Raw genomic sequence first — 13,967 nt, forward strand, 5'->3', positions numbered from 1 at the left:
CACATAAAGACTCACAGAAGATTTAATACAATGCTCGGTAAAGGCTGACTGCTCCGGCAGCTTTTCCAATTCTTGGGCCACGTACTCCAAAGCCCTGTATTGCTGTGCGAGCCATTTGTACCCGAGAATGGACTCTGTAACAGCCAGAGCAGCGTCCCAACTCCAGAGACGCTGGGAGACTGTCATTCTGACGCGCTGAGTTTAGGAACAAGTTCCTGTGTGATAAGCGTCCAGCAGGGAGCCTGCGCTAAGTCCGTACCTTCACTCCGTCCAGCACAGCCTTGATGACGCCCCTCACGGTTGTCACCGTCTCTCTATCTTCTGAGTTCACACCTTCCAGCATCACTTGGTCAGACCAGCGAATGAGGTTGGCGAGACTTTGGTACACTCGGCTATAGCAGGAGGAGAGGGCTGAGCTGGAGGGAAGGGAAGATTTTTAAGGAGAATATTAAAAATCCATGGCATGAATCACTTGAGGATATCCATTTAGCACAGGGCCAGTTTGTCAGTGACCAGGGCATGTTTCCCAATCTTTCTTTCTGTGAAATCTGCACCTTTTGATGAATCAACCCTCCCTCCCTGAACCTGTCTCCTCACAGCCAACAAAAACTTGCAAAGCCTTCTAGTCTTGCCTTTTTTTTTCATTTCCCAACTCTAACAAAAAACTCCATCATGATAATTAATCCGCTTTTGCAAACTTTGCATTACCCAAGATTCTGATGATGTCTCTGCGGGGTACCACCCCTCCCCTCCTCCTAGCTAACCATTGGACTGGGGCAAAGCATCATACACTTGTTGTCTGGAGTTAGACTAAAATTCCTGTCCGATGTGTCATAAGGAGCCAACAGGTTTGTGGCACTCGAGCAGGCAGGGTCCTTTACAGGAACAGCCTTTAAAACACGAGCACAAACAGATCTGCAATTTACTAGAAGTCCTCTGCTGCGAGTTCAGCTTCGCCTCCCTGAGTGCCACAACCATGGCCGAGAGGCCAGGGGACCGCACTAATGAAGAGTTTCCAGAACGATGACAAATCGGAGACGAGGATACCTGGGGGGTGGGGGTGGGTGCAGATACACTGTGAGGCCAGCGCATACGAACAGAAGCCCCCAGTATTTCTGGGTACCTCACCGGTTGTAGTGGGGGCCAAAATGAAGAATTTTTACATCTTTCACATATTTTTAAATAGCTATAGAAAATTTTTCTGTAAGAGTTACAGACAGGATTATTTTCCACTTTAAATATTACGTATTACAATGGAAGAAGAGCGAAAATATAGAAAACCTGTTGGCTGCCCCCTCTTCTAATCAAAAAATTAAAAAGAAAAAGAAAGAAAAACGAGGCAGACGTTTAGGAGTCAAAGATATCATTTTGAGAAAAGTACATATAATATTGTTAAGACATGATTACAACAGGTTCTAAAAACAAAGCTATTTAACACAAAGTCTGGCTCAAACAACACTAACGGGAAGCTCTGCAGAACCAGGTGAGGCGGACAACGTGCTCCCAGGAGAGCTAAAATCCCACGTAGCAGTCATTCCACTCTGCATGTTCCAACAGGAGAGTCACGCAGAGCCAAAGCATCCTCCTGGAGCCCCATTAGCAATAAGCAAAGTTTACAAGAGGAGCCTGACAAAGCCAGGTCTAGCTGCTTCGGAGGAAACCACGAGTGAAAAGTATGTGGTGTCGGCCCTACCCTCTTAGGACACAGGACTGAGGGGAAAACAAAGTGCGGTCTCTCCTGGGGGCTGGATCCTAGCTGACTCACGCTGGCGGGGAAGGTACTCTAACGACTGCCTCCTGGGTCCTGGCAGGCAGGGTGCCCTGGGGCTGCCGCCAAAGCACTACTCTGTTCAACTAAGGGCACTCGGTGAAGCGGGGGCACTTCAATAGAACACTTACTTCCTACCTGCCTCGAATGATACTATTTCCCTGATAGCGCCTAAAGGGTTTGGCAGTTGTGTCTGCCTTTCACATGATTCGCTTGGAAGCAGAATACCTCTCTGTATCAAGGGGCTAAGACAGGAAGGAAGGAAGGAAGGGAGGAAGGGAGGAAGGGAGGAAGGGAGGAAGGGAGGACGGAAGGACGGAAGGAAGGAAGGAAGGAAGGCAGGCGAGCCCTGTACTATGATAATGCAAGCTGTCTACAGCGCAGGCAGGCCCGGATCCTGGGTGATCCCACTCGCTGTGCAGGAGAATCCTCCATTCACTGCTCACACTGAGTAGCCAGCTGCTTGTCCAAAGGCCAGCTCACCACCATCCTGGCAACCTGGGGAAGGGTGGCAAAAAGCCTGCCCGCCAGGACCCAGCCTGCAGAAGGGTTCTGAGTGGAGGGCAGGAAAGCTCCTCCTAGCTTACAAACTGCACTGGGGGCAAGGAGATGATGAAAAGAAGCTAAAAGAAACATTTCAGGAAGCATTTTCGATCATCTCAGGGAGAGCAATAAAAATGTTGGCTCTTTGGGAGAATTTCAGGAGGAAAATCCCTTAAATGCCAAAGGACTACCAGGAAAAAAAAAATCGTTTCTTACAACCACACCCAGGTATTTCCTTTTCCCTCTAGGAGATTGTTATAAACATTAAATAATTTTTGTCAGCTATAAAATAATTACAAAACCTCCCCACAGACAAAAGATACCCTCAAACTATTCTCATATTACTTGACCGATTCTTCCAGGGCTGGCATGTCTAGAAAGCCATTTCCCCGGCAGAGCTGCTGGCCCACACTCCACGAAGCAACAATCCTGGTAGCGACATACTACCAACAGTTAGTCACAGGGTTCTGTGACAGTGACTGTCCTGGACTCTGCCAAGGACACTCAGCACCTGACGGAGGCGGGTGAATCCATCTGCCCTCTTCCCACTGTTCCCACTCTGTGTGTGCCTCTCCTCGAGGGGCCACCCTGTGCTCCCTCCCGTGATTCCTGCATCTCTGGTCGGTAGCAGAGCACCCTGGGCCTGGCTGCCTCGGTACCTTTGCTGCCCTTGTCCTCCGGCCCGCATGGCCACTCCTCCCCTGGGGTCCGCCTCCCACATCTCCTCCGGCAGGAATCAGACCCTTGCACCTCCCCCTCCTTCATGTCCAACAGAGCTCCTCCTGGGTACCGCAAGACTGGCACTTCATCAGAGGGGAGCAAGCTGATTTTAAATCTTCCGTGGTGGGACCATCCCGTGGGAGAGGTACGTGAGAGCGTTTTATAACAAGCCATCTACATAGCTGACTGTATGTAGCCTAATGTCAGGCGCATTCCCACAGAGGAGAACAGCACTGGGCCCTTCCACAAGCTAGGCCCTGGGTTAACTGTCAGCAAGGCATCTAGTGTTTCCCCGAAAACAAGACCTGGCCAGTCTGTCAGCTCTAATGCATCTTCTGCAGCAAAAAGTAATATGAGACCCGGTCTTATATCATGTAATATATAAGATATAAAATATAATATAATGTTATAATATATATAAGACCCGGTCTTATATTAACTTTTGCTTCAAAAGACGCATTAGAGTTGATGGTCCGGCTACGTCTTATTTTCGGGGAAACATGGTAGCCCTTGGCCTCAAGGCTCTCGAAACCAGCACACAAAGCCCTTGGCCTCAAGGCTCTCGAAACCAGCACACAAAGCACTGAACAGGGCACTAAAGAGACTCATTTCCTCGGACGCTCTTCCTGTATGACAGCAGCATGGCCCGGAACACTGAGGACAGCTGCCGGGCCAAGCCATATGGACCCTGTATCCCCCCACCAACTAGCACCAGTGAGCTACCAGCCGAACGCCCACCATCTACGGGGTCAGCTGACACTCCAAGGTGGAAGCCCCAAGGCAGAGAGCTTCTTGGAAATAAAGACCATTTGCTTTATCTCCCAGAAAAAGAAACCTAGCACTTCATTGCCAAGTTCTGAAAGCAGTTCATGAAAACTCAACCTCATGGGGCTGTGTGAATACTGAACCATCTCCAGGAACTGAAACCGAGATGCGTTTATCCTGAACAGGTAGCAGGCAGGGAGGAAAAACAAAGCCAGCAGGCATCTGACAGCCTCTCAAGGAAAAGCTCCTGCTAGGCTTTCTCTTAAGATTACATATGATACTGCTTTTCACTCTTTACTTAATAATAAATCGGGGGCAATCCGCCTGCTCACCTTTAAGAGAAACGTGCACTCTAGCAATAAAAGCAGTGCCCAGCAGAAGCGTCCCGGGATGAGGGCCGACCTGGCTTCCCGGGAACTGGGGTCCTGTTTGGGAGACCCTGGCTTGACAGTTCAGTGTCTCCCTCGTCCAAGCTCTAAAGGACTCTTCTCCGTCTCTTCTGCCCTAATCCTCTAAGCAACTGAGGTCTCATAGGCTAGGTGTTGGCAGGATTACATGTCGTAGTAATAACCTGTGATTAACAGGCTAGTAGGAGAAATGTGTCCTGATCATGTCACTACTGCCAATGAGCTCATACCAAGAAATGACCACGACTCACAGCATGGCTACGTCCCTCCTGATGGACGGTAGAGATCGTCCTCAGTGTCGATGTCTCCTGAGTGACAATGACCTCAACCTTGGGAGAGCATCAGGGGATGTCCGCGGGGGTTGGGGAGAAGGCTCCTTTCCCTCCCGACACTCTTCACTGTTCCCAGAAACCCCGGGTCTGAAGTGCCCCCAAACCCAGACGCCGCCCAGGACTTCAGAGCAACTCACCTGTGCTGGATTCGGGGGTCGCTCTGCACCAGCGGAAGGATGGCCTCCAGCACCTTGCTGGCGGAGCCGGGAAGCATTTCCAGCACCTTCTTATCAATGGCCATCTTGTCCACGATGGTCTTAAAGTAGCGCAATGCACTAACTACCTCCTTCTCCTTCTCCTCCAGCCAGCTCAGGTTCTGCAAGGAAATGTTCAGCATAAGGACGGAGGGGAGAGATTAAAGGGAGCTCTTTTGAAAACAGTAAGATCAAAATTCCTGTAAACTATCTTGAGAATGATGTGAAGGGAAAAGGCTTCTTGCTGCAGAAACCAAGCCAAATTACTCATCTAAGGATTGCGACCAGGACACAGAGGCTAAACGTGAAGTAAGAAGGAGGGGGTTTGGACCAAGAAGGCTCTTTAGATATTCCTGAATTCCCTGAGGTCTTGAAAATCCATTTCTCCTCGCCCACACTGAGATACCATCACTAATCTCATTAAAGGTGTGTAGTGAGGACTAATTTGCTGATGGCTGTAGGAAGCTTAGAGAACCAACAGTAAGTCCCGTGGTACATATCTATCCAATAAATCAAATCAAGTGACCCGGGCCTTTCAATGACGAAGGCCTAAGGGACTCAGTAAGACTGGTCAGGCCTCAGTGTTCAGAAGCCCTCCTGCCAGGAGTCTTCACGAATCTCCACACCCGCCGTCAAGATGCAGCCATCTCTCAAAGAAATGGTGTGGTTCTCCAGCAGGACCCGGAGACCCCGAGGTTAGAAGGGGCGCGTGCTCGGGGGTGAAAAGGTGAAGAAGCAGAGCAGATGGCAATGATTCAATCACGACCCGAGCAGCGAACGCTCACAGGAAAGTACCCTGGAGGAAAGCCCACCGAGGAGGAAAAGGAAACAGAGTGCTGCACGCCCAGGACTCAGAACCCGCACCCAACTCCTCTGCCCCCCACTGAGGGATGCCCGGAACCCACAGCCAGTGGGGGTGCACACTGCTTTGTTCCTTTCCCTATGCCGGCCCTCACGTCAACGACCGGGCCCCGGCTGGCTGGCAGGGAAGGGGGAATCGAGGATAATTGATAAAATGGGCAGCCCCCAACGGGTGATCTGCTCCAGGAGAACTGATGACACATCCAGTGTGAATTAAGAGTGGTGTGTATGAGGAAAAGTGCCACCTGTGGGCTCTCTGAGACACAGAGAATATGGTATAATAAAAGCAACTGCGGGCAAGAGGATCATTTCTAGAAAAAGTTGATATACACGATAATCTATAGATAAATAATATATAATAAAAAGTGATTAGGAGTCTGAACACTACCTCTTTGCTTCTAAAATGATGGACGTTATTTTAAATGAAAACATTCAATAGTGGAGCTATTTATTTCATGGGACTATCAAAAGGAAAATACGTAAATGGGATCAAGAAGTAACTCCTTCAGTCAGACAACTTTCAAAGACCCGATTTAATTTCTCTCAACGGAGTACTTCCCCAAAGGTGGTGTACAGACCACCAGGAGAATTCTCCAGGGGGAGAAAGAGCGCCCACACCCCCCATCACTGTAGCCTCTTTACCAAACTCCGCTCTTCTCTTTGCACTGCTCGACATACTTGTTTATTTCCTGTCTGTTCTGAGAGGTCTGGCACTTTTTTCTCCACCTTAGGGACACCAATGTGACAGGAGCACTCCGCTTTGCCACACCTACCAGGGACCAGGAGGAGCCTGCATGTGGAGGAGTCGGGGTGCCTCAGACATCCAATGTGACTAAAATCAAGGTCAGCCAGTCTGGCAAGAGGCCTGTGACCACAAGACTGCCATCCAGCATAGCAGCACGTGTTAGGTGCCAGTGATGACGAAATGTGGGGAGGAAGAGGGAACATTTAAAGAAAGGTGGCATCAGGCTCGCTGGGTTGGAGAAAGGGGCTAACCTGGAGAAGGGAGGCATCCCAAAGGGGCAAGGCACGTTACGGCAAAAAGAGAATTTTCCTGTCATTTGCAGAGAGCTCAAATGAGCCACAGAGGAGCCAGGCTGCCCTGGGGTCCTAGTAAAGGAGCGACAATTTAGCAGAGTCAGGTTTCATCCATGAGCTCTCCAGCAAATTCCACTCCCAGAATTAATGGCCTCTGAGCATTGTGCATTCTCCTAGCCCTTCAGCTGCTAACTGTGGCTTCTTGCAAAACACAGCCAGCAGTCAGAAGAGCTGACAACAGGACACTAGACTGAACACTGGCTACACCCAGGACCCGAGGCCTTGGCTTTGCTGATACAGTGCAGCCGCACATCCCTGCAGAGGCACATGCCTCCTGGGCAGCCCCGCTGTGGGCGAGCAGGTGGTGCCACCATCGGCTGAAGCAAACCAGGCACCCACATGAGGGCAGCGGTGCTGGGAGGGCCTAGCCCGGAAGCCACAGCTGGGCCTGGGGCCCAATGGGCTTCTGGCTCCTCATCTGCACAACGGGGAGAAGAAGACGTGCCCTGGGGACCGAAAGAGGTTGATGTGGCGACTGAATGAGAATGCACATGGAAGCAGTTCATGATATGTAAGGGAAAAACAGGTTTTGATTAAGAAAACGTGGGCCAGTGCCCAAACTCTCTGTATATTAGGAATGCTGAAAGTTTTTGCACATGGTTATGGAGGAGCAAATAAGAGCATGCGACACCATCCAGGACAGGGCCTGGGCACAGAGAGACCCTCAGAAAGCTGGCGGTGAATCGGAATCTGTACTTCTACCGCCTAAGCCGCAATTTCCCATGTATTTAAACAGGGAAAGCCATGCACATCAAGTGGGATAAACGAGAATGCGTATGGAAATATTCTCTAAGCAGTAGAGAGCGAACAAGTGATGATTAATAGCAAATGTCAGACTTATTGTGAGATTTCTCCAACAGAGTTCGAAGTTCACACACGCTGGCAGGGCCCCCTAGCACCGGTTCTGTCTGTGGGCCTCCAGCAAACAACACGCGTGTACTCCATCTCAGGCAGGTGAGCTGGGGCACAGCACAGTAATTCAGCCCTTCTTAAAGGGCAATGACCAAAAACTGGCGACACTCTTCCTGGGCTAAACGTCAGGCCTACAGCTCCTTGCTGCAGAACAAGGCTTTGCAGCTGCGCACCAGTGACGTTTTGGGTCCCTGGGACTGTTTGGGGTGGGAGCTGTCCTAGGCTGGCAGGATGCTCAGAGCATTCCTGGCCTCAACCCTCCAGATCCAGTAGGACCTGCTTTGCCTTCCTAGTTGTGACAACCAGAAATGTCTCCAAATATTGGCATCGCTCCCTGGAGTTTGCAGGAACCCCCACTAAGTACAGGACGCTTTAGCATCGAATGTCCCCCCATGACTTCTCTTGGAATAATGAAGAAAGGGGGAAGAGGAATTCCAAGAACTGAGTGACTGAAACAGTTCCTTATCAGAGTTCACTAGCAGAGCACAAGTGTTAGGAAATCATTTTATTCTGGACGGCCCGGAGGAGTGATAGATGACAAGTGACACTCGTCTTGGACTTAATATTAAACTCAGCTCCAAGAGGTTGCTAAACAGATCATAGTAAAACCATAACTGTGGCACAGACCGAATCTTCTACTTATCCCTCTACTCCAGTCCGGAGTGGGATCAATCCGACACACATTGAGTATTTCCCTCTTGCTCTTCAGCCTCCTTTTGTTAACAGATGGAGCAGGAAAAATTCTGAATCTTCAATAAAAGACTTCTAGATTTAAAACCTTCATTTTCTCCACTATTAACAGAATTTTAAGATATTTTGTTGGTCAACATAAAAAAAAAGGTGCAAAATTCACGGATTGTGTGTTTCCGTAACAGGGCAGTGGCATAGCTGCCAGTGGCATTAAACTCATGGCTGTGACAACAGCACTGCCACCAACTACACTTCGGGTCATTGCTAGAGGACCTACCTGTCTACAGGACTTGTTTGTGTTTCACATCACTAAGTTCCATTTTGTTTTGCTGTTTAGTGATGTGTGGGGCTTCCCATTTGGACTGCTGAGCTACTCAGAAACAAACTGGCTTTCATGAGCAGGAAATGGAGCACCCTGAGTCTCTGAGCTGGATGTCAGACGGCCTTCTTCAAATCTCCGCTTCACCAGCCTTTTTCTGGGCGACTGTGGCCAGATGTTTAGTATCTCTCCGTTTCCTTTCCCGCAAACATGTTTCCCCTGCCAGTGTTGCCCATGAGGGCTGAGTAAGAGGACGAGTGTGAAGCCCTGAGCACGTGCTCGGACACAGGTGGTCCTGGCTCTCGGGGTACTTGGCTCGGTGGCCACCTCGCCAGTCTAACAGGTCTCCTTACACTCCAGATGCCCTTCCCTTTCTCAGCTACTCAGATCATCTTAGCAGCTCGAGGGAGGAACAGCTGGTCTTGAGAGATGAGACTCACTCACTTGCCCCAGAACCCGCTGGACCCAAGCAGCACACCCAAACCAACCCCGGAGAGGATCCCTGAGCTTTCACCGTGGAGGACTCCCCACAGGGGCTGGGACAAACTCTTCCTTGCCCGCAAGGTCCCCTGGATGGTCTCCTGAACAATGAAGCCCACAGTTGCCACCCAGCTGAGCACAATACTGCAACAGAGGATTTTCCATCCCCGAGACCACGAGCCAGGGTTCTGCAGGAGAAGGCAAGGCAAACCCCATGTTCTTAACATCACACTGACCTTCTGCCTTTGAGACCTGGAAGCCACAGCACTGGTGGACATAACCTCTACTGCCTGCTGCTCCAGATCCAAGGGGATAGGGTAGCCCTCTGGTAGAAATCTGTCTGTTGCCTCCTGGAAGAGAGGAAACCTGGATTCCTACAGAGCTTGTAATGGCCGTTTTAGGCTGAAGGGAGGGGTTGATGAAAATCAACAGCTGTTTCAACATATCTGGCTTGACTAGCCCTGCTGAGGTTACTAGTGCTTGAGGATATCTGGCTGGGTTTCAAGGATTTTGCGTGTTTCAGAGCATGAGCCTTAAAGCAGAATGATGGACGTGCTGGACGTCACAAACTTCCCCGTATGTGTGTGCGTGTGCCAGGGCCACGTGGGGCTCTCTGGGGCAGAGAGGCATTCTGGGATGTGAACGTGATACGCTGGGCTGTTTTAAATGCCCAGAGGATGACAAATCTGGAAAAGGAGAACCATTCTACCCAAAGGAACTCGACTGATTAACATGAGAAACACTCACCACCCTAAAGGTTCCTCTATCACAAGAAAGCTGGAGACCCCACCTAGAACGCTATGGAATAGGTGTGCTGTACTGAAAGCTCAATCCCCAGGGAGTGAACTTTAAAAAAACAAACAAAAAAACAGAAAGCACAAACTCATACTGCTCAAAGCAGAGGCCAGGAGAAACTCCAAGACAGACAGCTTACTTTGTTCACAGGCTTCTCCAGGATTTTCACAGACACCTCAGCTGGTTTTCCCTTCTTTGATGGTGTTCTCTTGATTTTGGGTGAGTGGAATTTGTCCATCAGCTTCATGGTGAAGGAGGAGAGATGAGAACGCTGAGAGTCTGAAAACAAAGAGGGTGTTGAGTGTTAAGACATAGAGTGAAGTTCAGTGACCATCTGTGGAAATGAGCATCGTCCCCAAACAAATCTTTTCCCCTGGCTGTTCAGAGTTACAAAGAAAAGGAAATATGGATTCCTTAAAACATTCCTGCCTGCATGTTTCAATTTCTGCAACTTCGGTCTAGGTTAGGTTGTGCAGAATCGTAGAAGTCAAAGGCAGTCAAAATGGGTGCGGAAAAAGAACTGGCAAGTATTAATATTTCCGAGTGTCCTTATAGAGTCTGTATGATGGTCTAACCAAGCTAAGAAGAAAGAATACCCAAGAAGAATCACAGCAGTGAAGGTGCATGAACTGGAAAGGAAGGCCCTTTCAAATCAACTTCCTCATTTTGGGGTTTAGGAACTGCAACAAGTGACATGGGCAAGGCGTCAGAGTCAGCAGTGCAGACTGAAATAGAATGAGGGTGTTCAGAACCCACTGGGACATAGCGAAAGACTGGGTGGTTTCTCCTTGCGATCAGGAACGAGACTGGGATGCCATTCTCACTACTCCTACTCCCGTATTCCAATAAAAGCCATCCAAATTGGAAAGGGAGATATAAAACTATCTCTATGTGTACACGACACGATCTTGTATGTGGAAAATCCCAAGCAATCCACTAAAAATCTATTAGCACTAATAAATTAGGTAAGGTCACAGGATACAAGAGCAATATACAAAAATCAAATGCATTTATGTACAATAGCAAGGAACATTCCCAATGACATTTTAAAAAGCTTCAATTTGCAATATCATCAAGAAGAATAAAATACTTAGACACAAATTTAATTTAAGGAAGTATAAGGCTTATACACTGAAAACCACAAAACATTGTTGAAAGAAATTAGAGATGATCTAAATAAGTGGAAAGACATCCCATGTTCATGGACCAAAACAACTTAATATTGTTAAAATGGCAGTACTGCCTAAACTGACCTACAGATTCAACATGATCCTGATTAGAAACCCAGTTGCCTTTTTGTTGTTGTTGTCTTGTAGAAATTGACAATCTAATCCTAATATTAGTAGGGAAATCCAAGGGACACAGAATAGTCAAAACAATCTAGAAAAAAAATAAAGTTGGCGGATTCACACTTCCAGATTTTAAAACTTGCTACTGAAAAGTTATGGTAATCAAGACAACAGGACAGGTATGGAAAACAACAGAATTGAATTCAGAGTCCAGAAATAAACCCATGTGTCTACGGCTAACTGATTTTGACAAGGGTGTCAACACCATACAATGGGAGAACGAATATTCTTTTCAACAAATGGTGCTGGGACAACTGGATAGTCACATGCAAAAGAATGAATTCAAGCCCTTACCTCACACTGTATACAAAAATTAACTCAAAATGGATCAAAGACGTAAATGTAAAACTATAGCTAGAGCTCTTAGAAGAAAATATATAGGGATAAAATCTTTTTGACCTTGGATTTGGCAATGATTTCTTAGATAATACCAAAAGCACAAGTGACAAAAGAAAAAAATAGATAAATTGGACTTCTTCAAAATTAAAAACTTTTTAATTAGACTTATTGTGGTTACCATTTTGCAAAATATACAAATATCAAATCATTTCATTGTACACTTGAGGCCAATATATCAATTATACCTCAATAAAAAAAATAAAATAAAACTTGTGCTGCAATTGATACCATCAGGAAAGTGAAAAGACAAAGCTACAGAATGGAAAAAAATATTTGCAAATCATATACCTGATAGGGCTTTGTATACAGGAAATTTTTTTTAAGAACTTACAATTCAATAATAAAAGACAAATAACCCAATTAAAAATGGGTAAAGGATCTGAATAGACATTTCTTCAAAGAATACAAATGACAAGCACATGAAAAGATGCTCAACATCATTAGTCATCAAAAAAATGCAAATTATCATTATCATCAATTACCACTTCAAACCCATCAAGTATAATGAAAGGCCAGATAACACCACGTGCCGGTGATGTGTGGGCAAAGTGGAACCCTCATACACCGCTGCTGGAAAAGCACAGCTGCTTTTGAAAACATCTGGCAGGTCCTCTCAAGATCAAACATACTTACCCTGTGGCCCAGCAAGCCTATTCCTAGGCACACACCCGAGAGACATGAAAACGCACAGCCGTGTGACTTGCACATGGAAGTTCACAGGAGCATTATTTATAATAACCAAAAGGTCTTAACATCTCCAATGGCCAAATGTTCATGAACGGTACATAAAATGTTGCGTATCCATGCAGTGGAACATGATCGGCAATGGGAAGAAATGAAGTATCCTGACACCTGCTACAACATGGATGAATCTTGTCAACATTATACTGAGGCAAAGAAGCCAGACATGAAGACCAGATGCTATATAATCCCATTCATTTGACATGTCCAGGACGGGCAGATTTACAAAGTGGATCAGTGGTTGCCTAAAGCTGAGGGCCGTGGAGAGGGCTGGAGAGCCATCGCTAAAGAGTACAAGGTTTCCTGTAGTAGGAAACAAAAATGTTTCAAAGTCACAATCTGGTGATGGTTGTACAACCCAGTGAATTCTGTAAAAACCTGACTTCTGCACTTGAAATGAATCAATTGTGTATGTGAATTCTATCTCCATGAAGCTATTTAAACAAAACCCACCGAGCAGGCTTCCTTCATCTCGCCACTTACCACAGCGCTTTCCAGTGTCTGAAACCACCTGATTTCTTTATGTGTTTGTCTCCTCCTGGGAATGCTAGGCCTGCCTCGGTCATTCCTGCATCCCCAGTGCTAACGCAGTACCTGCATCACAGAGGATGCTCAGGAAACATTCACTCAATGAATCATCCGATCGAAACATACTCCACGAAAAGAAATGCTTCTTTTGGCAACAGAAATTCACAATACTTGAGTTGGTTGAAAGGTAGGGAACGGAACACAATCCTATGCAGTGAAACTAAAAGTATCTGTAGTTTTAAAAATAAAAAGCACTCCCTCTCCCTTTCCATTTTTTCTAGCAATTTAGTAATAAAAACCCTTCCAAAGAAATGACACACAGGCCTGTCACCGTGTCTATGTTGTGACAGGTGACTTCATAGGGCCGAAGTTCAATTCCTTTGTCAAAGACCTCCCAGGCGGCAGGCAGGACCACGTACGGCACCTGCTCGTTGCAGTGGCCTAGGAGCCCACTGTACTTTGGATGACAAAGAAGAGCCAGGCCGGACCCGCGTTCACACGTGCAGCCAAACCACACAAGGCTTCACGGCTGTCTGTCTGCTGGGCCAGAGCTGCAGGAGGCCCTTCTCGGGCCCCAAACACGGACACAAATCCGCAGGCAGTCGGGGCAGCTCTCCTCACTGGAAGAGCTCACACCAGCCTTTATTTGTTGCAGTCATTCCCGGGATCCAACGTGGGTAAACCGGGTGGAATGACTTTTCCAGCTCCCTCAGCCCTGCTGCTTCTCCTTCCCCTCGCAAGCACAGTGGGTCCTCTCTGCGGTTTATACGGCCTTCTTTATACCTCAAAATCAAGTGACTGGTCTCATCGATCACATGGTGGTTAAAAGGGTGAGCTTTGTAGTCACACTGTTTGGATTAAAATACTTCAAAGTCACCTCTCTAAGTCTTAAGTCTCCTTGTCTGGAAAATGGGGCTGATGACATTGTCCTTGACATGGCTGACATGATACAGGTGAGGTGAATGCTGCCTGTGGATAATGGAATAAGGCACTTATCCCAGGGCAGGCCCACAGTTACCTGCTCAGTGTAGGGACCTCACCTAACTAACTACCTGGTCTAGAAGGG

The 13,967-nt window shown here is 47.5% G+C and overlaps 1 protein-coding gene across 1 annotated transcript in view; it reads right to left on the minus strand.

Moving 5' to 3' along the window:
* Positions 1-13,967, minus strand: part of RAPGEF1 (Rap guanine nucleotide exchange factor 1) — a 131,732-nt gene that overhangs the window by 57,502 nt on the left and 60,263 nt on the right. Inside the window, exons 2-5 of the mRNA XM_081065820.1 lie at positions 10,024-10,163; positions 9,326-9,439; positions 4,673-4,851; positions 260-416 (exon numbers count right to left, since the gene is read on the minus strand). Coding sequence (XP_080921946.1) covers positions 260-416; positions 4,673-4,851; positions 9,326-9,439; positions 10,024-10,163 — 590 coding nt within the window. The remainder of the gene's footprint in view (positions 1-259; positions 417-4,672; positions 4,852-9,325; positions 9,440-10,023; positions 10,164-13,967) is intronic.

Source organism: Rhinolophus hipposideros (assembly GCF_964194185.1).
Source record: "Rhinolophus hipposideros genome assembly, chromosome: 11".
NCBI classification, from domain to species: Eukaryota; Metazoa; Chordata; class Mammalia; order Chiroptera; family Rhinolophidae; genus Rhinolophus; species Rhinolophus hipposideros.